This window comes from Gossypium raimondii, chromosome 10, assembly GCF_025698545.1.
Source record: "Gossypium raimondii isolate GPD5lz chromosome 10, ASM2569854v1, whole genome shotgun sequence".
Taxonomy (NCBI): Eukaryota; Viridiplantae; Streptophyta; class Magnoliopsida; order Malvales; family Malvaceae; genus Gossypium; species Gossypium raimondii.
In genome coordinates, this window is record NC_068574.1 from 26,147,426 (window position 1) to 26,173,009 (window position 25,584).

The 25,584-nt window shown below is 33.5% G+C and overlaps 2 protein-coding genes across 4 annotated transcripts; one reads left to right on the forward strand and one right to left on the reverse strand.

Moving 5' to 3' along the window:
* Positions 1–664: 664 nt before the first annotated feature.
* Positions 665–1,048, forward strand: LOC105775383 (protein RALF-like 24). The gene has a single exon (XM_012597903.1). It carries the CDS (start codon positions 665–667, stop codon positions 1,046–1,048), a length of 384 nt encoding a protein of 127 aa, XP_012453357.1.
* A 17,110-nt stretch (positions 1,049–18,158) lies between these two features.
* On the reverse strand, positions 18,159–21,412 carry LOC105777428 (uncharacterized). Of its 3 annotated transcripts, XR_008190038.1 has the most exons (3): positions 19,684–21,412; positions 18,850–18,943; positions 18,159–18,697 (listed from the first exon to the last, which is right to left on the reverse strand). XR_008190038.1 is itself a non-coding variant. In XM_052622612.1 (2 exons), the coding sequence occupies exon 1, from the start codon at positions 21,070–21,072 to the stop codon at positions 19,726–19,728; it is 1,347 nt and encodes a 448-aa protein (XP_052478572.1). In that variant the 5' UTR covers positions 21,073–21,412; the 3' UTR covers positions 18,159–18,697; positions 19,684–19,725. The 3 variants fall into 3 exon arrangements, 2 of the variants coding, with proteins under 2 accessions (XP_052478572.1, XP_012456146.1); XM_052622612.1 differs by lacking the exon at positions 18,850–18,943; XM_012600692.2 differs by lacking the exons at positions 18,159–18,697; positions 18,850–18,943 and having other exon boundaries at positions 19,505–21,055; positions 21,240–21,412.
* Between the last annotated feature and the right edge of the window lie 4,172 nt (positions 21,413–25,584).

The window sequence follows — 25,584 nt, forward strand, 5'->3', positions numbered from 1 at the left end:
ATATTAGCTTTCATAGTTTTTTAATTTTAGTACGCATTATCAAAAAAAATTTCCACAATTTTGTGATTTCATTTTCTTCACATTTTTTTATGCTTTTATTTTATTCACTCTATTTTCTTTGAGAGTAGACGTGATTTTATTTTTAATTTTAAAATTTAATCACGTTTTGACATATATGTAAAATTTGTTAATATAAGGGTACCACTAATTCTATTAGAAACTTTATTATGATAGGTCATAATGATGAAAATAGAATGGATCATTTGAGACTTAATCTTTTGTGTATCAATGATGTGGTCGGTTTCTTGAATTTTTGTCAATTTTTTTAGTTAATTAATGTTCATTGTCGCGTTGATTTGATGATGATCAAATTGATACATTTTTTTATTTGTTTCTAAATTATTCTAGTGTTGCATTTAATTTCAACTTGTATTTTTCTTTTCCTTATATATATATGGAGAGAGAGAAAGAGTCCCCACTCCACTCTTTACTGTATTTCCAAGCAAAGTGGTATAATTTTGTTTGTAACATAAGTATATATGTACGTAAGCTTCGATGCTGAATTTCCATTCTTTCATTCTACATGAAAGATCAAACTATCATACCAACAAATCCCTGAATCAAACTTGAAAAACCCTTCAAAAGAATCCAACCCAAAACCAAAATGCCCACTTTCAACTTCAAATTCATCTTCATTAGCATCTTCCTATCCCTTCTCTTCCTCCATACCTGTAATTCTGTCTCGATTTTAGACCTCGATGGTGCACTGGCAAGCAGTGAAATCGATGCAAGGGCAAGAAGGGTTTGCACCAAAAAGCTTGAAGATTGTTTAGAAGAGGAAGAAATGGAGTCAGAGAGCAACAGGAGGGTGCTGGTGATGCAAAGGAAGTACATTAGCTATGAGACACTGAGGAGGGACATGGTCCCATGTGCTACCCCTGGTGCTTCTTACTATGATTGCAATGGCGGTCATCAAGCGAATCATTACAATCGAGGGTGTGAAGTTATTACAAGATGTGCTAGAGGTATCAAAGGTATCAAAACCTGAAAAAAATAAAAATCCCCCCCAAAATTTTATGTTTTTAACCTACCATATATAGCTGCTTTGTGCAAAGTGGTATCTTTCTGGGTTTTTCTTGTATTGTTGTATATTAAAGGTTGTTAATTTTAATCTGCTTAATATAATTGCATGTTTAACTTGAATTTTGGGATCTGAGACTTCCCTGTTAAGAGTATTTATGAAAATTGACTTGGTGTTTGATAGGGAAATTATGAACCTTCATTTTTTGTTTTCTTGGTTTCTGAATATCTTTCCAGTAAGTACCTAAAAATCTTGAGAAAATTCTCAAGTACTTACTTCTTTCTGTTGAAGAAGTGTAGCTATGGAGTGGAGAAGAGAAGTGTTAATTTACAAATTACTATCAAATCTGACCTGACCTGCCCTGTCCTTTTCTGATGATGAATCAAATTTCAATTAAATATAGGCTTCTCTCCAACCTAACCTATTCCATGGACTGAAGAGATGTCATCCTTAAATCAAACCCCTCTTTTGAAAAAAAACAGCCCTTGATACCCCACCACAAGATAAATCCATTAATTCTTTAGTGTTTAGCTATGCTACTGTAGGCCTGTATCTGGTTTCTCCTATAATGGTATAATACTTGGACTCAGGTGGCAAGTATTGGATGCTTTTATGAGATTTTTGTGCATTTAGAGGGTCATATTTTATACCTATATCTCAATATGCATTAGGAAAGGATATCAAACATTGGTACTTCAAATAGAATGAAAATGTCGAAGCAATAGTATGGATGCCTTCATTCATTGAAATAGAAACCAAAATCATTCCTTGCCGTTAAAGGATCATTCTGGTTTTTCCTAGCAGCACTGATAGAGGAATTTCATTTCATTTGATTTTAACATTATGAGTTTGAAAAACTTCTTTTAGCTTTGATCATCACACTCTGGTAAGTGTGATGATTGTTGCTTGTTTGTGGTTTCTTTTCTTTTTCATTCACTTAAATGAACTTGATAACTTATGGCCTTTGCACAGTCTTTACTTCTGTGGAATTTAAAGTCATTGAACTGATTCTTCTCCAACATATACACATAATCAATGATGGTTTGCGTACCATATAAGTTAGATCTTCTCTATATGTACTACAAGAAGATTGGATTTAGATATAGGAAAGGAAAGAATTATAAGGGATTTCTAGTTTATAACATGTTGTAACTGATAACCATGGTCTACCTAGTTACTCAAATTCGAGTCCAAGTATCGGACAGTCTGTTTGCCCGAAATATCCTTGTAAGAATTTAACATAATGTTTGTTTTCTTTGGATTATTGTTATCTAATGCAAATAATCAGCTAATACAGATGCTGTGGGGGTTGATCAAGAAAATCATGACAAAAAAAACCCTAATGGATTGAGTTGGATTTTTGAAACTAGAACTAGCAAGGACCATTTACAACCAAAAACGCAACATTTTATGTTTTTAGTTAAGCTCAAGCTTACCATTTGCTCAACCCTGTTTTTACATCTAGCCCAAGATGCTAAGACTTTATCATATGACTTCTGCAGCGTTGTACTCGCAATTATTCCTCGACTTTGGTTAGGAAGCATATATTAAAGAAGTTTTCAACACAAATACTGAATACAAATATTTAAAAAAAAAATTGTCCAACCGATATATATATATATATATGCATGTGTCTATATATATTTATTGGGTAGCATAATTAGAATAAAGTGAGGTGATCGCAAGGCACTATCCTTAAATGCTGAAACACATTGTTTCCCATGACTTATTTGCGGCTCTTAGTGCACCGTATTCAGTGTCATTGGCTATTCCGTCCACTGTCAATGGCTGAAATCCATATCCAACTCATTGTCTACGAGTTGGTCCACCCTTTTTTTTTTTTACAAAGTTGGACCTATATGTCCACCCGTTGGGTTGAATAATCGAACAAATTTTAACTTGAGATTTAGTAAAACGGATATAGAAAATAGTAACCCCCCCCCCCCAAAAAAAAGGCTTTTAATGAATAATGATATTCTCTATAAAAAAATATGAATAGAAACACTAGCATTAAACTTTTTTCACAAATCCGCCACAATTAGCAAAGAAATAAAATGAGGTTAAGATATGCTTCAAGTCCTTAATTTTTTTTATTTAAAATTTAGTCATATTTTTCAAATTAAAAAATCCAGGTCTGATTGTTAATCTCATTAAAATGATTTTATTAAATTCGTTGGTGCAACATTTTATAATTTAAAAAATATTCATTTTGTGGCGGTGTAATGGAGAAATGATGCTGTAATGGATTGGTTTGATTTACGATTTGTCCCTTGAAGTATACTCGTTTTCTCACTTTGGTACTTAAATTTTTTTCTGATCCAATTTGGTACCTAAAGTACACTCACTTCCCAGTTTGGTATTTGAAGTATGCCTCTGATATATTTTTTTTATCCATTTTTTGATAGACGTTAAAAAAAGTTGATAGCCAATCATAAAGTACTACGTGAAAATAAGATAAAAAAATTTAGTTAAAATTAATAAAAATTTGTAAAATATAGTACACCAAATTATATACCACTAAGCATTTCCTTTATTTCCTTGTATATAATCTTGTCCTTGTATACCATTTTTGTTTACATTTTTTATAATATTATTGTTAATTTCAACTAATTTATTTTCTTTTATCATATTTTTTGTAATTTTATTTTTATAATTTATGTTTTTTCTAGATTCTATATATATTTGAATTTTATATATATTTATTTCTATTTTATATTTTTAATGTATATATACATTTAATAAAAATATTTATTTTTTACAAAAAGCGCCATGTGGTACTTTGTGATCAGCTATAAATTCTTTTTAACATCTGTAAAAAATGAGCTAAAAATATAACGGATACTTTAGGTACCAAATTGGAAAGTGAGTGTACTTTAGGTATCAAATTGGGTAAAAAAAATACCAAAATGAAAAAAATAGGTATACTTCAAGGGTCAAGTTGTGAATTAAAACTAATAAATTTAAATTTAATAAAAAATTTTAACAGTATTAACAATTAGAGTTAAATTTTAATTTCAAAAAGTTGGTAACAATTAAGCATTAAACTTTCATTTTGTGGATGGTTAAAGTGTTGGTTGGTGTAGCTCTATTTTGGGCTATTTTTGTGTGTGTGACACTCATAATTTTCAAATGTTATTAGAATCACAGAACATAAAAAAGTTACCCAGCAAATTGGATGATTTATAGAATCTCAAAGTAACTAATGAATTTGGCTCTTGTTCTACATTGAAGTTGTTATGAGACTATGGAATCTCTTGTTTTAAGAATGATTTAAGAAACTAATATTTTAGCATTTTGTCTTGAGATTTGGGTCGTAGGGGAATTTTTATGTATGTTTTATGGTTTATAAATTTTTTTTTTGAAGTTAGTGGTCTTTTTTTTTTTTGTTTTTGAAGTTTAAATTTGAGTTTTCCCTTAAAAGTATAATGTATTTTATCATTACACACATTATTTACAAAATTAAATTAAAGGTTTGTTACGATGCCAGTTATCTTGGGTCCAAATGGTCCGAATCGAATGGGTTTGGGTCAGATTCGAGTTTGATTCCATTGAGTTCGCATGATGTGTTCGCTGGTCAGGTTTGCATAATGAGATGTGATCGCAAGGTGTGGACTGCAATACCCTGCGAGGTCGCGCGCGCGGGATCATGCATGGAGCCACGCAAACACGTGTTAAGTCTAAGATAGGATACGTGTCCACGTGTATGGAGCCTACCCAATATGTCATGTCAGCGAACACTATACATATCATATAAATAGGTCAGCACCATCCTTTGAGAAGACAAGAGAGAAAAATACATCAAAAATTGGTGTGATGAGCGTGGACAGACTTCCGGTCTTCAAACCTTCAGTTTGCAAAAATTGAAAATGGCTCACCCCAATGAAAATTCCCCTATTAATATTTTCACCGAAAAACTTAGGGACTTCGGTGCAGGAAACTGACCTAGTGAAGCTGATTTGTTTGTTGGTTGGTTTATTGACCGACCAAAGAATCTAGGCAACCCGACTCATGCAGGAGCCTAGAACTCCTTCAATTTAAATATCCCTGTTGGTTAGGGTATTCCTGTTGGTCAGAGATTGTCATTCCCCTTTAACCAAGATCCATTTTCACAATATTTTGTTGCTCTTCAAGAACAGATGATATTAATGAATGAGCAAATGACTCTGCAAAGTGCTAGATTTGAACAACAGTAGACGCTTCAATAGGAATTGTTGAAGCAAAATGAAGATTTAACGAAGAATGTGCAGTTTGATAGTTTAGATCTTCATGATAATAGTGAAATGCAAGAGGATGGTTCTGAATTGCATGAAAAGTCTTAACAGAGTGAGATGGATGCTCTACAAAGGGATGTACAGGCTTTACATCCCAATTCTCAGGATACGGATTGGTTATTGTGTTCTAACAATTCGTTGGCAGTTAAGGTTGCAACAATGAGCTTGGCACCTGATTTTAAAGTTTCAAAAGAAATGTTTGAGGGTATAAAGGATCCTCAAGTACATCTCATGCAATATAACGATTACATAAATATGCTAGGAGTTTTTGATGCCACGAAATGCAAAGCCTTCTCGACAACTCTTAAAGATAGTGCAAAAGATAGGTACTTGTCCCTCTTATAAGGTTCCATTCAGACTTTTTCGTAGTTGGACCACATGTTTTTTTGGTAGAATTTGAGCACACATGACAATAATGAGTACACCTATGGGGCTGATGTCTGTTAAGTAGAAGGAGGGCGATAGTTTATAAGATTATGTTAAACATTTTCATACAACAACGTTAAATACAAAGAACTTGGAGGATCAGTAGGCCATTGAAGCCTTTATCATGGGCTTTCTAAATGAACATGTACAATATTCATTCACCGAAAACTGACGTCAGAGCTTGGTATATCTAGACGAGTGGGCCCACAAGTTTGCTGAAGTTGAAGAAATAAAAAAAGCAGCTCGCAGTACATTCCACAAAGATGACAGACAGTTAAGGAACAGAGAAGGTGTTTGCAATCGTTACATCTTCTTAATCTTTTTGAGTTCAAGGTGGGGGACAGCAAAAAGGGTAGTCACAAAATGAATCGTTTAGAACATTTCAGAGGTCGTAACCTGAGCATGACAAAAGTATCCTCCTTATAGTAAATTTGAAACTTACACTCCTGTAAATGCTACGTGTGCCTATATTTTTAGCCAGGTAAAAAACCTTGGTATTCTGCCAACTCCTCCACTTATGAGTCATAATTTAATAAGGTCAAGCTCGAGGGATAGATGTGCTTTCCATGAAGATGAAGAACATAAAATTGATGATTGTTATTCTCTAAAGGACGCCATCGAGGAAGCGGTTAGGAAATATGAGTTGAAAGATTTTGTGGCTCAAGGTACTGACCAGTCAGGGCAAAGTTCAATGACTGAGGCCAAAGGTAAGCAGAAGGTGAGAAGAACTATTTATGTAATAATTGGGATAGACGAGGGCTGGGTAACCTCTAATGCGAAGAGAAAGACGTATCTCAAGAGTGTTATGTCGGTTAGTTCGCCTAAGAGGTTGTGTTAGCAGGAAAAGTGGATAGTGGATTTTAGTAATGAAGATGAAGAATTGGTTTGCAATGAAGAAAGAAATTATCCGATGGTGGTTTCAGCAATTATTACAGGTTTTGAGGTGAAAATGATACTAGTGGATAGTGGCAGTGCAGTTGAGGTATTGATGTTGGAAGCTTATTAGATAATAGGTTTGAATAAGCAAGCGTTGAAGAGGCCGAACCCATTGTATGGCTTCGCGAACCATCCTGTTGGGGTAAAGGGTTGCATCACTTTACCCCATTACCATGGGGGATGATGAGCATACAACAACGGAGTATGCCCAGTTTTTTTTGTAGTCGATCATCTCATGGCGTACAACGCTATCTTTGGGCATCCCATAATGAGAATAGCCAAGATGATGGTAGCGACATTTTGCATGAAAATCAAGTTTCCTACAAGAATTAATACAAGATTCATGTGATCCGATCAGAGAACAACTAAACAGTGCCATATGTTGTTTGTGAAGCAAACACACGAACAGGTGTAGCAGGGGCAGAGCTCGCAACAAATAGGGTTAGATAGTCAGCTTTTATACTTGGACAGTTTGGATGCTAGGAATGAGGAGAGAGTGAAGAAACCAAAAACTACAGAAGTTTTTAAAAGTTTGCAGTTATTTTACGATGATATAGACAATGTGGTTAAGATTTCATCGACATTAATAGTAAAGGAAAGGGAGAACTTGGTAAAATGCTTAAGGGAAAATGCTGATATTTTTGCCTGGTTGGCTATAGATATGCCAATGGTGGATCCTCGTATAATTGTTCACATATTGAATGGTTTTTTCAAGGCGAAGCCAGTGAAACAGAAGAAAAGAAAGTTCGCGTCGCAAGTTGTAGAAGCCGTAAGGCAAGAAGTGGAAAATTTATTATAAATTGGATTCATCACAGAGGTTACGTACCTTGACTGGGTTTCAAATGTGGTGATGGTGAAAAAGGATAGTGGTAAGTGGAAAGTTTGTATCGACTTCACCAACATTAATAAAGCTTGCCCAACGGAAAGATTTCCCTTGCCTTTAATTGATAGGTTGGTTTATGCGTCCTTGAGGCATAAATTCATGAGTTTTATGGATGATTTCTCCAAGTATAATAAGATATCTATGGTTCCAGAGGATTAGGACAAGACGACTTTTGTTACGGAAGAAGGATTATTTTGTTACCGTATCATGCCTTTTGGTTTGAAGAATGCGGGCGCAACTTACCAAATACTAGTAAACAAAATTTTTAGAGATCAGATTGCATGTAGCATTGAGGTTTATGTTGACGACATGTTTGTAAAGGGTTCTACTCTTAATGATCATGTGAAAAACTTGTCTGAGGCATTCATTGTGTTGCGAACTCACAATATGAGGTTGAATCTTGATAAATGTGCCTTTCGCGTAAGAGCTAGTAAATTTTTGGGCTTCATGGTCTTAAAAAGAGGAATTGAGGTTAATCCAAAAAATATTCTTGCCATCTTGGATATGCCTCCTCTAAGGACGATAAAGTATATACAATGTTTAACGGGAAGAGTGGTTGCGCTTAATAGATTTGTTTCAAGGATGACAGATAAATGTTTGCCTTTCTTTAAAGCCCTGCGAACTTCTTTCTCATGGACTGAAGAGTGTCAGAAAACCTTTGAAAACGTCAAGATGTATCTTACATACCACCACTACTGATGTCACCAGGCGTGGAAAAAACTCTTTATGTTTATTTGGCGACCTCGGAGGAGACAATTGCAGTTGTTTTAGTTGAGGCAGAAAGTGTTCGCCAATTCCTAGTGTATTAGTAAAGTGTTGCAGAATTGTGAACTAAGGTATTCAAAAATTTATAAACTTGTTTTTTGCTTTAATTATTTTAGCTCGCAAGTTGCGTCTATACTTCCAAGCTCATACTGTTCCCATTATGATGAATCAGCCCATTAAAGATATGCTATCCAGAGCTGACACCTCAGGGAGAATGATAAAATGAGGGATTCGATTAGCTGAGTTTGGCGTGGAGTACGTTCCGAGAACAACAATAAAAAGGTAGATTTTGACTGATTTAATAGTCAAATGCTCTTTGAGAAATCTGTCAATCCCAAGGTACCATGGTTTATAATATGAAATGTTGGTTTGCGAAATATTAATAGAACTAAGCTCGTTGATATTTTTTATCCTCTACAAGAACTAACTAATGAAAATTGTACAATTAACTTATTACCTCTTATAATGGCATATAACAAAGACATACCCATGTTCTAAAAAATTCTTTTTCATTGGCTATGCACAATATAGTAGTTGATTCACCACAAGAGGGTATGAGTCTGCCTGATAGCTCAAAAACTCGGGAGATTTATGTTGATGGCTTTACGACAAAGTCAGGATCAAGAGAAGGCGTACTTTTAATTGACCTTGATAACAATGAATGGCAATATGGTCTTTCTTTCGACTTCCAGGCATCCAATAACGCAACAGAGTATGAAACATTGATATTAATATTGCAATTAGCTTGCCAATTAGGGGATAAGGAATTGGTGTTGCACATAGATTCCTAATTAATTTCTAATCAGATGAGTGGAGAGTATGAAGTAAAGGAATTGAATTTGAAGAAATACCATTCTATAGCAGCACAACTACTCACCGGATTTGAAAAAGTGCAAGTGAAGCAAGTATCAAGAAAATATAATACTTGAGCACATGTACTTTCTAAGCTGGCATCGTCTGTTGTCATCGAACAGAGAGGGAAAAAATTTGATTGAGTACAAGGACGTTCCGAGCTATAACATGCAGCAGATCTATACTCTGAATTAGGAGGATACGTGGATGACTCCTATCATACGAATATTGTAAGGGGAAGAAACTTCTATTGATAAAAGGGAGCTCGTCAAATTATAGTACAAAGTTGAAAAATATGATATTATTGTTTCCAACTAAATAAATAGGAATTACCAAGTGATCATGGTGTTAAATTAATTACCATCTAATTAATGAATGAATTGTGCCATTTTTAGTTGATTAAAATAATTGCTTGTATAATTGTTAGGTATACCCTTTTAGAGGGTATACTCTATAGAAAGGGGTATTCCCAGTTGTTGCTGTAATGTTTCAGAAGCTAATTATGTAATAAGAGAGATACATGAAGGAATTTGTGGAGATCGTTTTGGTGCATGGTTACTTGCATAAAAATTTTCTAAACAAAGGTAATATTGGCCAATTGTGCAGAAGGATATGCATCATATGGTTCGTACCTGCGGTTCTTGTAAAAAATATGCTTGAGTACAAAGATCGCCAACGGAGCCGCTACAAGTCATGTCGAGCCCCTAGCTATTTGTAACTTGGGGAGTCAACATTCTAGGCTCATTCTCTGTAGTTACAGCGTAGAAGAAGTTCATAGTGGTGTTTGTGGAGTATTTCACCAAATGGATAAAAGTTGAAGCCTTAGCTACAATTACTGAAAATAGATAAAATCCTTTCTGTGAAAGTCTATTGTTTGTATATTTGGTGTCCCTCGCTTAATAATAATAGATAATGGGATGCAATTCCAAGGAAAATTTAAAATCTTTTTGCAAGAATTTACATATTGCTCTAGCTCAAAACTTCGTCAAGACTCTCCAGACGAATGGTCAAGTGGAGGCCATAAATAAAAAAAATTCTAATAGCTTTTAAAAAGAAAATAGATGATACCAAAGGAGTTTGGTTAGAGGAACTACCAGGAATTTTTTGGGCCTTGTGAACCTTACCTCATATAGCTACTAGAGAAACTGAGTTCTCACTTGTTCATGGAGTAGAGGAAGTAATCCTTGCTGAGATAGGTATGCGCTCGCATAGAACGCTACAATTAGAGAAATGTCAGAAGTCAAGGCTGCTGCACGAGCTTAATAGGTGGCTTGTTATTACAATTCTAAAGTGAGGAATAAATAGTTTCAGATGGGTGACCTAGTTCTTAGAAATACTGAAGCTAGCCTTCCAGCAGGATAACAGGGAAATATGACTCCAAATTGGGAAAGGCCTTACAAAGTGATACAGAAGGTAGGCTATGGAGCCTATAAGTTGGCTAAAATGGACGACCCTATCCGTGAATATGGAATGCCTGCCATTTAAAGAAATACTATGTATGAACACAACTTTATTTTAATAAAGAAGTATTATTTATAAATGCTGATTTTTCTCAAAGGTTAGTTGATTTAAGATCACAACTTATTCATCTTTGAGTTAGCTGATTTAATATCGCAACTTCTAAATTGCTCGATGACCTACGTTCACGGTCGAATTTACAAAGGTTAGATGATTTAAGATTGCAACCTATTCATCTTTGAGTTAGCTGATTTAAGATCGCAACTTCTAAACAACTCGATGACCTATGTTTACGGTTGATTTTACAAAGGTTAGTTGATTTAATATCGTAACATATTCATATTTGAGTTAGCTGATTTAAGATCGCAAATCCTAAATAGCTCGACGACCTATGTTCACGGTTGATTTTACAAAGGTTAGTTGATTTAAGATCGCAACCTATTCATCTTTGAGTTAGCTGATTTAAGATCGCAGCTCCTAAACAGCTCGATGACCCACGTTCACAGCTAATCTTACAAAGGTTAGTTGATTTAAGATCGCAACCTATCCATATTTGAGTTAGTTGATTTAAGATCACAGCTCCTAAACAACTCGATAACCTACGTTCACGATTGATTTTACAAAGGTTAGTTGATTTAATATCGCAACCTATCCATTTCTGAGTTAACTGATTTAAGATTGCGACTTTTAAACAACTTGATAATCTGTATTTGTAGCTAATATTATAAAACCTAGTTAAATCCAAAGTCACAACTTTGGTTTTTCGAATGTATAGGCTTAAAGCCACAACTTGTGATTGTTCACTAGTTTGCTAATATCCATTCGCACTGCTAATGTACAACGACTCCAATTTATGACCTAATCACGGTGATTTCAAAGCTATGAATAATTTACTCTAAGTTAGTTGTCTTGATAGTTTTCATTACTTAGTATGCTTATTGTTATCATGCGGTTAGGTAATAAGTTCAAGTCCACTAGCAATCAAACACATTATCATATCAACAAAAATCAAATATTTTCATTTCTTAATTTTAAAAGCTAGCATACTGGGTACATTACAAGCAATGAAATAGTTAGTTATTTATCTACGCCTAAAGAGTTACCCGACCCATTATCTCCTCATTCATCATCTCTTATGCATTCATTGTCCTCATTTCCATCTGCATGAATAACATTGGTACCAACGAGATCCTCAAGAGTAGAGCTTGTTTCAACAACATCAACAATATAAAAATTCGACGAATTCTTCCACTTTGCTGCGAACTCCTCCCAAGCTGTCCTAGAAGGAAAATGGACATCAAAATCTAGTTGGGTACCTGTTAGCTTGCTAAGGGCATCAAAGTTTACTCTTCATGCATTAAAAGGGCCTACAATAATTTGAGCATGAAGCAAAAAATTAGCCTTCAAATCAAACAGATATGCATCTAAGTTTTCTATTGTCCCTTTCTTATACTACTCTATAGCTTCTTCGTGGCTCTTTGTTAAGTTAGCCATCATAGACTTATGCTTTTCATCTATTTTCCTTAAGCTAGCATCTAGAACCGGTTGATTTTCTTTCTCACCTGCGAGCTCATCATGAAGTTTTTCAACATCATTTTTAGTGGTAGTAAGGCGCTCCTGTAGTCTTTCCTTGTGCTATTGTAATATTTTGTTTTCCTCATCCAACTTTGCATAGAGCTCGCGTGCTTATGCTAATGCTACCTTTGTAGACTGATAACCGTTTTCAACTTTCATCCTCTGGGTAGCTACTTGATCAACTCCTTTAACCAACCCCATGCTAGCCATACAAGCCTCGTTTAACAATACTTGCAGAGAAACTGCTAGCTCTCACAACAAAAGCCTTTTAGCATCACTAGATGATGCATCAGGGCAGAACAACCTTTTTGTTTCCTCCAAAGTAGGATTATCCCATTGTTTTCTCACCTCATTAGGGTTGAATAGAAACTTGCTCACATTCAAGTGATCGCACTATGGAAACAAAGTCCCTGCTTTATCGCCAAAAGTGTTATATTTCATGGAACCCTCAAGAGAACCATGACTGATTATGAGTCCAAAGGTGTTAGTGTTTGTTGACATCAGTGGTGATGAGGAGTGAACAAGAGAAACTATAGAAGGTGAGCTTGCAATGGGCTCTATTGTAATGGGAACAACAGCATTAGAAGTCCTAGATTGATCCCCTCTTCTTTTTCGATGAAGCCCCCTGCACTGCCTTCATCCTCACTAATTAAAACAATGTTTGAAGTTCCCACAGCAGTTCTTTGCCTCTTTCTAGTGTTCATATTACCTTCATCAGCAGAAGTTCCAGAGGGACAACCATAAACATCTGCATATACAAATGAGCGTCCATGTATTCGTCAGTCTCTCTTGATAAACTTGTAGACTCCTTAGAACTATTTTTAGTGCCTTGAATTGTGCTACACCACCAACAATTCTAACATCAGCACTAGCAGTTAACATAAGTGTGTTTGCACCAGTTTATTCGTGCATTGGAGGCTGTGAAAACTAAGGGTAATGCTTTAGTTTACAAAAGCTATAAAAGTAATTCTTAGGCTCAACCCTTAACCCTAGAAGTATAAAAGCTAAATCATCGTTTGCTCCGTGTGGCCACGAGAACTATGCAAGAACAAGCCCAACTGTGTTGGTGTCAGCTCCATCATCTGCATCAGCTTGCTTCCATCCATTAGGGCTCAAATCCAAAAGACAATACTTAAAGACATTTCTTACAATTAGTAAAACTATGCCCAGCCCATATCGGTTACGATATCTCGCTTTTTAGAGCACATGTTTTAATTAGGCAAAGACCATTTTATAGGAAAATAGACCTGTCCATGGGCCGGGTGGCCCGGCCCGGCCCGACGGCCCGCCCGAAATATGGGAGGGTTCGGGTAAAAATATAGGCCCGAAATATGGGCTTGGGCAAAAAAACGAGGCCCGTTTAAAAAATGGGCCGGGCTCGGGCTCAACTTTTTTGGCCCGATCCCGGCCCGGCTCGGCCCGAATATAATAAATATATATATATATTTTTTATTTTTTAATTTTAAAATACTTTAAAAATATTTTTATTTTTTTTATTTTTAAAATATTTTTTTTTGTGTTTTATTAAAAATCGGGCCGGGCAGGCCTGGCTCAGGCTTACTTTTTTTTCGGTAGGGCACAGGCAAAATTTTAGGCCCATATTTGGGCGGGCGGGCCCGCCTAAGAGTCGAGCCAAAAAATTTCAGGCCGGCCTACCATGGACAGCTCTATAGGAAAACCAAACCCACTATTCAACTTATATTGAACGCAAATATATTTCTCGCGATTGAAACGGAGGTTGCTACATCTGTGAGAAATGAGTGTCTTCGCATCCTCGCGATGAGTAAAATAAAAGAACCCATGCGAACCCCCTCGGTTGTAAGGCTTCAGTTGGTGTAACCTTTGAAACACAACGATTAACGGAACCTCTTTCTACCGAGAGCATTCTATGAAATATGCCACGGCCAACCACCAAGAGAAATCAGACAGTTGGTCGGGAGCTAGTTGATAGTCGCCAAGGAGGTTGCAGAAGAAAGGATGGAGGGGTAAGTGAAAGTCTACTTCCAAGATGTGCATGGGGAGTAAAAAACTGTCGTAATTGGTGTCGCTCAAGCAATGCAAACCCTCATGAATAGAGAAATCATACGCAAAATTTAGAACTCTAATTCCACGAGCGGCTAAGGCACGATACAGTTCTTCCTCTTTCGTGGTACAGACGTAGCTTTTGCCCCCACCACATTTTGTAGCTTCTGTTGTCGTAGGGAGTTATCCAAATTAATGTGACCGCTACCCCTGGTCCTAACCATACTCTATCGATGAAAATAAAAAGAGAAATCAAGATTCTCAGAAAGATTAACTCTGTTTATCGTTTGAAACTCTTCTTCCAAAATTTTGAATTCAAGCAGTGTGATTGCTACGACATTGTTACCCCTTTTCTAAAGAGGGTTTCCTTCACTTTAGACTATTCAAATGCCCAACGGTGAAGAACCAATCACATATGGACAACAATATTGTTTCCTATACACGTGGTTAAATGAATGTTGTACAATAAAGAATAATGCGTACTTTAAAAGATTATCATTCCAATTTTAGTCCACTTCTAACCAGGTTCTAAAAAGAGTAACTTTATAACTCTTTTTTACAACCAAATGGGGGGCAAATTATTATGATGTCAGTTATCTTGGGTCCAAATGGTCCGAATCCGAATGGGTTTTGGTCTGATTCGGGTCTGATTCCATTGAGTTCGCATGATGTGTTCGTAGGTCATATTCGTGTGATGATGTGTAATCGCAGAGTGTGGACTGCAATCCCCCTGTGTAGTTGCGTGTGTGGAGCCACGTTAACACGTGTTAAGTCTAAGATAGGATACGTGTCCACGTGCACAGAGCCTACCCATTGTGTCATGTTAATGAATAGTATCCGTATCATATAAATAGGTCAGCACCATCCTCTGAGAAGGCAAGAGAGAAAATTACCTCAACAAAGTTCAATCCATAAAGTTGAATATGATTGAAAAGAGAGATTGAAGAAGTTAATATTTGAAATCTTTTAAATAAATAAATATATTTAGAAAATTAATTGTGAATAATCTTACACCCGATTTTTTGTCCTACTCATTTGGTTTTGGATTTTATAATAAAATCACCTTAAATCCAATTTCCAACTATGGGGATTTAAAATGTTGTTTTTAATGTAATAAACAAATATGTAAAAATTGAATTGGAGAATACTTTGCATGTGATGCCAAATCATACGAATTTATATTAAATCTATTAATATGCTTTACTTTAATCTCTGGGACGGTATTAAGGGTAGGTAGGCCCTGAACCTTCAAAAATGGAAAACTATCAATTTATTTTTTGAAAATATTAAAATTATATGATAAAAATACACTTTGATTCTTCAAAAATAAAAATAAAAATAAAAATTTAATTTCATCCATTTAAATATAACAATATAAATTATTGATATTTTAGCCTTCCTCTAAATATAACATTTAGCTTTTAATGGATTGATATTAGCATAGGCAAAGCAAAGCTTTCCAATTAAGCTCTAAATTAATGGCAGTCCTCTTGTATGAGGATCATTGCACCATGAAAGTCGATGAAGGTAGCATGGTGTTTTCCCCACATGACTTAGTTCTGAAATCATGGGCATATCACCATGGACATCAAGTCTCCGCCACCTCATTACTGCAGGGATTTTATTAAAGATCCTCAAGGCTTCTAGAATATGTGGAATTAGGGACCAATTTTCTTTGGCTTACTTTTGTCATCGGATCATCACAACTTGAGTCATTCAAAAATTGGGTTCTAAAAATGAATCCGAGAAATTAAAGATGGTTTCAATGTTTGCAGTAACAATTATTTATTTCAATATATTATGAGAAATAAAATTAGATATCTAGAAATATTTTGTTTGGCATGATGCAATCATGATTGAGTCTTTTAATCTTTTAATCCAAATTCTAAAATTCCTGATACTATTATATTTTAAAGTATGATTATTGGGAGCTATTGTAGACTACAGAGGTGGCAAGATATAGAAAAGCATATTAGGCGATCTTTCTAACATATAATTTAAATGTGAGAATTTGTCCTCTAAAAAAGAAATATTAAATGAATTGATTATAAATTATGAGATTTTGCGATTTCTGTTCCTTGTGAATAAGATATTAATAGTAAAGAAAATGGAATTTCCACAATAACAACAAATCCTAGCGCTATCATTTATTATTTATTTAAAATTTACTTCATTAAACCAATCTAAAAAATATTGCTAACTTGTAACCTACAGGCTAATTTAGGATTCCTTCTAAAAGGTTTAATTTAAGATTTAAATGTTTAATATTGTCATTAAAAAATGTTTGGGTAAACTGTATCTAAGGGTACTAAACTATTAGTAACTTTACTTCTTAGTTATTTAACTTCAAAATATTACAAAATGGTCAAAGTTTTCATTTAAGTCACTAGACTGTTAAGTTTTTTTTTTTTAAGTCCGATTAGTGAGGTCTAAGCGACTATTCAACGTTTGGTATAGTGAACCAATACCCATTGACGAGTAGAGCATACCATTAATCCAAGTTGATATGGTAGTCAATGTCGAAGATCAGAGAAGAATGCTATTTGGATTTTTGTCTGCAGATTAGTGTCTTTCAAAGTTGTTTCATTAAAAAAAACTAAGTTATAGAAGAAAACTGGAAGAAGAGCTTCCGGTTTGTGCAAATGATGCAAACGAAGAAGGCCATAAAACAACAATTTTAACCTAGTGACTTAAATGAAAACTTTTAAATAGCCCAGTGACCATTTTTGTAATTTTTTGAAGTTAGAGTGACCAAAACATAAGCTTACTAATAGTTTAGTGGCATTTGATATAGTTTACCCAAAATGTTTTTGAAAAGATAGACTTTCATTTTATAAGGTAAAGTAATAAATGTTAATTTAAACAATATTTAAATTTATTCATTTTAGTACATATTACTATATAGGAGAAGAAATGACAACAAAGTTTAAACCTTGATTTTAAGGTGCCAACAAACTTATGCTATTGACAAAATTTTATCAAGATTATGACACTCACAATGTAAGTGAGAGAGGGAGAGACCCTTGTGTAACTTGGATTTGAGGAGTTCTGACGAGTAAAATTTCCTTAAAGAGTTTCAACGAAAAGTTTAGATGGAGAATTTTTACAATGAGTGTTACTTGACCTGATTCTCAAAGAGTGGCGCTCGAGGGGTCTTCTAGAAGTGTAGAGTATAATATTTATAATAAATTATGTTAAAATCAAATGAAACTTTTATTAAAATAGTTAAGTTGAAATTTTGAAGATAATTTTTTAATTTTTTTAGAGATGATAAACAATTTCTTAACTCCAAATTCAACTATAGTAACATTTTATTAGAAAATGTATAAAAAAATACTCTCATTACTTTTAAAGTAATAAACTTTTAATCATTTTCTAATTGAGTTAACATCATCGACTTAAACAACTCAATCAATAGCTAAGCAATTGATCAAAATTATTTGTAAATTTAATTTCAATATATAAATTACATTTTAAATATTAAAATCCATGTAAGCACAACTTTTAGCTAAAAAGGTTTGATTTTTAAAACCAAAAGCTAAAAATTTTAACTTTTCAAAATCACTATCGTCTTCAAAAGTTTAGTATTGCTTAGAGCTCTAAAAGTGCTTTTCAAGGACACACGTAAGAATAAAAAATTTATAAATATTAGAATTCAAATTCTAAACATGTTAAATACCATCTCTTAACGTTAACTGCACCAACAAAGGCAAGCTCCGTATGTTTTTTAGACCAGCTGGTAGCTGATGCAGAAAGCACCAAAGCCAAATAATATAAGTAATAGGGCAGTCATCAAGCTATTCCAATAGAGAGAGGTCCTGAAACTTTTTTTTTTTCATAAATCCAAAAAACAATAAAATCATAGAAACATATTAAGATCAGTTGTGGATGACGTAAATATGATTTAACCATGCTTGCAAGTAACTGAATACCAGAGGGGTGGAAGAGATCTAAATTTCTTGCAAAGCAATCTCCTCTCAAACATGAGGTTTATAAAGTTGTAGCATTTACTAAATACAATTCATTGTAGCAGTGAATAGAGCGGTTCTTCTGCAGATTCTACAAAGTATCAGCTCAAATGGTTGCATGAACTAAGTTCAAAACAAACATAATATTGTGCAAAAACTAGGCACTTCGATCAGCACTTGTGGGTAAAAGGACCAAAGGGAAACATCAGATGATACCGATGTAACAACTATAGCTGTCTTGAGTTTTCAGACATAAACAATCAAGCGATGGGATAATATGGCTCTGCTTACTGCTACAAACCATCCCAAGGAACAATTATGTGCAATTTCTTAACAGCATAATTTACTGCCCTCGTTTGAGAGCATTGAAGTGGCAAATGATAAGTCAGGAAGAAAACAACTGATATTCAAACAAGGAGAAACCACCTCGTGCTCTTAATGTAAATAAGCCACTTTCTGCCTGAAAATGGCAAAGTACTATTATTCTATCAATAGAAAGTATGCATTAATAAATAAAAAAACATACATGCATATACTTCACATACAACTCCATATATGCATTCTATAGAATCTCCAAAAAGAAAACCAGAAAAAGAAAAGACAAACTCTCACATGTTCCAGCATAATTTTGTACAAACTGACATAAAATAGAGTGTGAATTCCAAATTTCCTCCAGAGAAGACTGAATTAAATCTCTCTTTTCTCCCTATAAATATAAGATATAATCATCAAAAAACCGGTTGAATAGAATGTCAGTAATGTTTCATTCTCAGATTATGCTATATCATTAGTATAAGTGCATTCACCAGTCTTCAAAACTTATTAAATGATGACCTAAAAGCCTTAACTAGAAAAGAATATCGAGCAAGTGAAATGACTTTGACGTTCTCAGAATGCACTAACGTCAAATTGGTATTGGCTCACTTTCAGTTTGTTAGTGATGTGCCCATAAACTCATTTCAAGAAATTCAATTTCCGAGATGCAGACAATCTAAATATGACCCTAACTTATGAAAGCCATCTCAAGTAGGTGATTAACATGGCGAGACACAAGGCATAGTTTCCTAGGTATATTTTCTACTGGTGTCTGGAAATAAAAGCTCCTCTCCGGTCACACTAAGAGCTCCTTAACATATAAACTTAGCAACGTGGAACCATTACTGCGCTAAAATATAATTCAGCTCAATGGACCTTTAATTGGACATGGTTGTAGTCAGCTGCAAAAATTCTTTCATTACATTGGTTTCAGATAATAACAGAGAAAAACTTATACCAATTTAGAACAGGATTTCATTTATATTTAACAAATATAGCTACAACAGGATGAGCAGAAGAAAATATGAAAGAGAATCTTATCCCTTATTAGCTACGTTTAGAACTAAATAGACCGGTATGCAAGCAAATCTAGAAGAAAGTTCTTGGCAAGAGGAATTAACAATTCCTGACCTTTACACTTCTCATTGCAGAAAATTTCTTTCAGATACGATATTATCCATCAACAATGAATTGGTCATCTTGATTATCTCCATCAACCCTGTCATCTCCATGCACCATACCGTTCACATGGTGCAAATTTTGCATCATCTGTGAAAGATAATGGTTGCTGGCAGCAGTATGGTCCGAAAGCCCTGCTGGATGACCGGTCCATTGAGAAACAATCCCAAGCAACTGGCTAGTAAGATTTTGTTGCTCGTGAAGAAAACGAGTCTGCATCTGGTTCATTTCTGCTCTGTGCTGATTTAACATTTCATCCATCCTCGTCTTCCATTCCGATTTCTTTCTATTCATCCTCTCCTCCCATTCGCTCTCTTGTATCGAATCCACTTCTTTTCTTTTTCTTTCTTTCTCTTCACTTTGCTTTTCCATAGCTTCCCACTCATGAATTCTCTGCATTCTCAGCTTCTCCCTAGCCTTCTCTCTTTCTTCCCTCCCCTTTTCTCTTTCTTCCAACTTTCTTTCCCATTCTTTCTCAAGCTCCAATCGAACACTCTCTTTTCTTTTCCTCTCCCGCTCTCTCTCTGCATCACGTTGCTCAAACCGAGCCTCCAATACCCTTAACTGCCCCAACTGGTTCACTAGAAACCCGAATGCCTTCTTCTCCAATCCCTTCAAAACTTTCCTTTTCTTTTTCAAATTTGACCCATTCGGTTCCACTTCCTCATACAACAAAGCATCATCTCCCTCCTCCCTCACTTGATCGTTACCATTATAATTCCCCTCTCCTTCTTCACCGTCATACTCAAATCCCAAACCTAACACCCCATTCTCTCCCCCGTCAATCCCCACAAAATCCCCATCTCCGGATTGACCCATTTTCCCGAACTCCACAATCTCCATCCCACTGCCTCCAATAAATCCCCCTCTGTTTTCTCTTTCCTCATTCACAACTGCCATCGTATCACTACTATTATTACTATTATTGTTATTAGTACTATTATACGAAACCGCCACGTCCCCAAATACTTCCTTGTACCGCAAAAAATTCGACCAATGTGTAAGCCCTTCTAACCAATCGAAGTCATCATCGCCGTTACACTCTCCACCCACCGGATTATTGACCACTGCATCGGGTCTCTTAATCTTTTGCTTAACAAGCAAATATTGATGCCTCATATTTTGCACCTTAGTGGAGACATCCTTCCATGACCATTGCCATGGATATGCAATAGAGTCACGTACATGATGCACAGAATTCACATAACAAGCAATAGGTTTATATTTCTTTTCTCGGGTCTTCATTTTCGCAAGAGTTCCATCAGCAACCATTTCACCATATTTATCAATTAGGGTTTTCTCTTCAGCTTCGGTCCATTTCTTTCTTTTTGGTATCATCATTTGGTACAATTTATACAAATAAAACAATTAAAAAAAAGCAACTTTCTCTATAAAGGTAACCTCAAATTCATCAAATATACAATTGTATGGCATCTAAAAAAGGACCCAAAATGAAAATAACCTAAATCAAAGAAACACCCGAAAGAAGAGACTAGGAAGAGCCTTACCTTGAGCTAGAAAGAGATTGGGGGAAAAAGACTGCTTTCACTGTTTTTCGAAGTGGGGACTTATAGGAGCTTAAGTAAAGACGGGAATTTTCTGGGGAAAATTTGGGAGAGAAAGAGAAGGAATCAGTGAGAAAGTTAGTACCTTTTTTTTTTTTTCCCTAAGTGACAGCGTTAAAACTCAGGAGTGAGAAAATTTGTAGGTGCAAAAGGAGCGAAAATTGGTTTTATTTTCCCATATATCCTTATACTTCTCTTTTTTTTTTTAAAAGTTATCCTTATACTATATATTTATTGAAAAAATTAAAAGTTAGATAATAAATATTAAAAGTTCATAGAAAAAGAATCCAACTCTTATTATAGATGAATTTTATTATTTATAAAAAGATAAAAACTATAATAATAATAAAAATAATTTTAACTAAATTAAAGATTAACTTAATTAACAGCTTTATTATAGTATAAATTAATTAAAAAGATAGTAGTAAAATTTCAGTTCTAACACTAAAATTAAAAGGCCACACTAAGAAAATAGAAGTAGAGCACTAATTTTTATTTTATCTTATTTTATTACAAGGGAGCCGTAAATGTCGGATGGTAAAATTTATGTTTTTTTTCCCTTGTTAAAGCAAAAATTTATGTCTTTGTGTTTGTAATTTGGTAGGTTGTTTCCGTTGGTTCAGAATTTCTGGGTTTGCAGTTTGCTACTACCTTGTACATTGACTTTTATTAAAATGATTTTTAAAACTTAATATATATATATATATATATATATATATGCAGGGATAAATTTTAACATTATACATTAACTTTGATTCAACTTGTAACTTGATACATGAACTTTAATTTAATGCAATTATACACATGAAACTTTGATTATGGTTCAAATGTGTACATTAAACTTTAATTTTGATTCAATCATGCACATTTAAAGAAATAAATATAATTATATGTGTATGTAATATATAAACATAAAATGAATGATATATCAATAATTTTGTTAATAATTTATGAGAATTTGATCAAATCAAAATTTCATGTATAAAATTACACATTAGACTGAAGTTCACGTATAGTAGTTTTGAGATTTATCCCTATATATGCACGAGGTAAAAGTATAATGGAAGCCCTTGTACTAAAAGTTAGATTATATTTTGTCTTCTCTATTCAAAAAATGGATAAATTAGTCCATGTATGTTAGATCAAAAAGCACATTGGTTCTTTCTGTTAAAAATTTCATTTATTTATATTATTAAAAAATCGGTGTGGCGGACAAAATAACTAAATAGTGATATGTGGTATGCTATGTGTACCTCAAGTTGACATACGAAGATCAGTTTTTAACAATATAAATAAATAATTTTTTAATAGAATGATTAATTTGCTTTTTGATTTAATGTACGGAGATTAATTTGCCTTTTTTAGTAGAGAGAACAAAATACAATTTGACTCTTAGTATAGGGCCTTCCATGATACTTTTACCATACGCACGACAAACTTATTTTTTTTGAATAATTTTTTATCTTAATATATATATTAGCCCTAAATTTGATAACTTTTCTCAATTTGACTTCTATATTTTTTTATCACATTGATCCCTAATTTTACAAAATTTTGTAGCTATACTTAACACCATTATTTTTTGAGCAATTGGATGACGTAACCAAACATAGAGGTGATACGTGGATGAACTAGGAAATGACACGTATCTTTCTATTTAATTATTATAAAATTCAAAATTTTAAACAATTTTTAAAATATAAGCAATATATAAATCACAAAATTGAATATATGTATAATTAAAAAATTAAAAATAGTTAAAATTAAAAAAACTAAACTAAAAAATTCAAAACTATTTTGAAATTTTTCAAAAAATCAAAACATAAAAATATAGTTAAAATTTTAAAAATTCAAAAAATGAAAATATAAAAAATCAAAAATTTAAATTTCAAAATTACAAAAAAATTCAAAAATAAAAATTCAAAAAAGATATTGGCATTCACCGAGTGTTGACCCATATTGATTGAAAGTTGATCAACGTTGATCACAATTGATTGACGTTGATCGGCTTTGACCGATATTTTTAATTTTAAAATATTTTTAAAGTTTTGAATTTTTAAATTTTACAAAATTTAACAGTTTTTATTGAATTCTTCAAAATATTTTTTGAATTTTTGTACTGTTTTGAATTTTTAACAATTTTTATTTTTACTTTTTGAATTATATATAAATTTTGAATTTTTATAATATATATTTCTTATATTTTTCTAAAAAGTACTTTTAAAAATTTTTACATTTTTTTATTGAATTTAAGCCTTTTATTACAAATTTTTAAAATAACTAAAAAAGAAGTCACATGTCATTTTATTGTTTGACCGTGTTAACCAGTTGTTAAAAAGTTAGTCATGTTAACGATAGGGACCAATTTTTATAATGGATTTTAACCTTGGGGACAAATGTGAAAAAAGAAGTCTAGGGATTAAGTTGAGAAAAATTGTCAAGGTCAGAGGTTGATCTATATATTGAACCTTTTTTATGCTTAGCTCAGCACTTATGGATGTCGAGGTCATTATAATGTCAAATACCTATAAAATTTTTGGCTTTGGTTGTCAGAAGAAGTAATGATTAGGGACCTCGATTCCCATGAGTTTCGAGTTCTAGCCAATCAATATTAATTCGATATTTATTTTTCATAAGCCCAACCAACTCATTCAATACATGGGTGTTACCCCTTCTTGTAAGTACCCTAACCCATTCTCTTATATTTTCATCAAAAGCTTTTTAAAATAATTCTAAGCCTCTCCAACCTAGTAACAAAAACCCTTAAATTTTCTATTTCTCTTTCTAAAAAAATTGCCCTAAAGATTCAAGAACACATAGTTTACCATGCAATAAACATGGTAGAATTACTCGTTCATCTTGTTACAATTGAATTTTATAATTATGAATTATTGTTTTAGATTTTATTAAATTTAATGTTATTTTTGTCATATTTTAAATAGGAAAGAGATCAAACTATTCGTGCTTGACATAATGTGTAAACTATCAAAATAGTCACTTTTGTTTGCCTTAGGTTACATTTTAGTCATTTATGTTTGAAATGTTACGTTATAGTCCCTTATGCTATCGTTTTGTTACAAAATGGTCACTCTACTGTTAAGATTTGTTACCTCTCAAACGACAACCCAACATGCCAACGTGAATAACTAGCCAAGTAAATTAATTGATTTTTTAATTAAATAAATTAATTAATTGAATTTTCTAAATTAATTAAAGGAAAATGTTAATTTGGTTTCCCCAATTAATTTAAATAATTGTTATGAGTTGTTATGTTAGGCAAACTTTTTCAAGCTAAATAGTTGTTATATTTAGTTGTAAAATAATGTAAGTTTTTGTTTAAATACTAATGAACTTACTAAGCATTCGAAATGCTTACCCTATTATTTTCCCTTTTTCTAAAGATTGCTAACTTGTGGAACGTGTCAAGTGGATCATCGAGAAGCTCACACTAGCCCATTGTTGACTCAACAGTCTTTCAAACGTTTTAAAGTCTAGTGATGTGGCATGTACATAGGTGTTTTATAAGTGTTAGCTTAGTATTTTAACTTAATTGAACTATACATAATGCTTAGTTTTGGAAAGGTTAATGCTCATGTGGATATATGTTTGTCTTGGTAACAGGATATAATGTATTAAGGGCATATATGGGCAAGAAATGGGATGGAAAAAATGTTGGTTTGAATGGTTAAAAGACATGCTTGTACAAAATGAGATGGATTAGGTTAAATTGGTTTATTTGGGTGCCAAATATTGCATGGTGAATTGTTTGGTCTGAATTAGTTTAAAAGTGATGTTTTGATATGTTATTGGAATGGTTTTGTTTAGGTGAAGGTTATGCAAAATGCACCAATTGGTTAGGATGATAGATTAACATGAAATAGGCACCAAATGGCCTAAGTTGTACAAAAAATAGAGTCCATGTACGACGTCAAGTGATAGTCATTGTGACGAGACCTGAATTTTAGTCCACGGCGTGCCGAGGAACCCTCGTCATCGCAACAAGGCAAATTAGTATGTCATGTTGCGATGAGGAACCCTTTTATGTCGTGATGTCATTTTGAAAATTTGAAAATGTTGCAATTTGGTCCTAGTTTGATTCTGAGCTAACTTTAGAGCATTCGTAAGCTTGAATAAGACTAGTGAAAGATTTTATATCGTGTTTATCAATGAAATGTTTATGTTTCCATGATTTATGTTTGAATTGAATGTTAGTTTATTGTAGTTGCTGCAAAAATGATTATAACATCCTATAGTTCTGACCCTACGATCAGGTTAGCCTAAATGTATT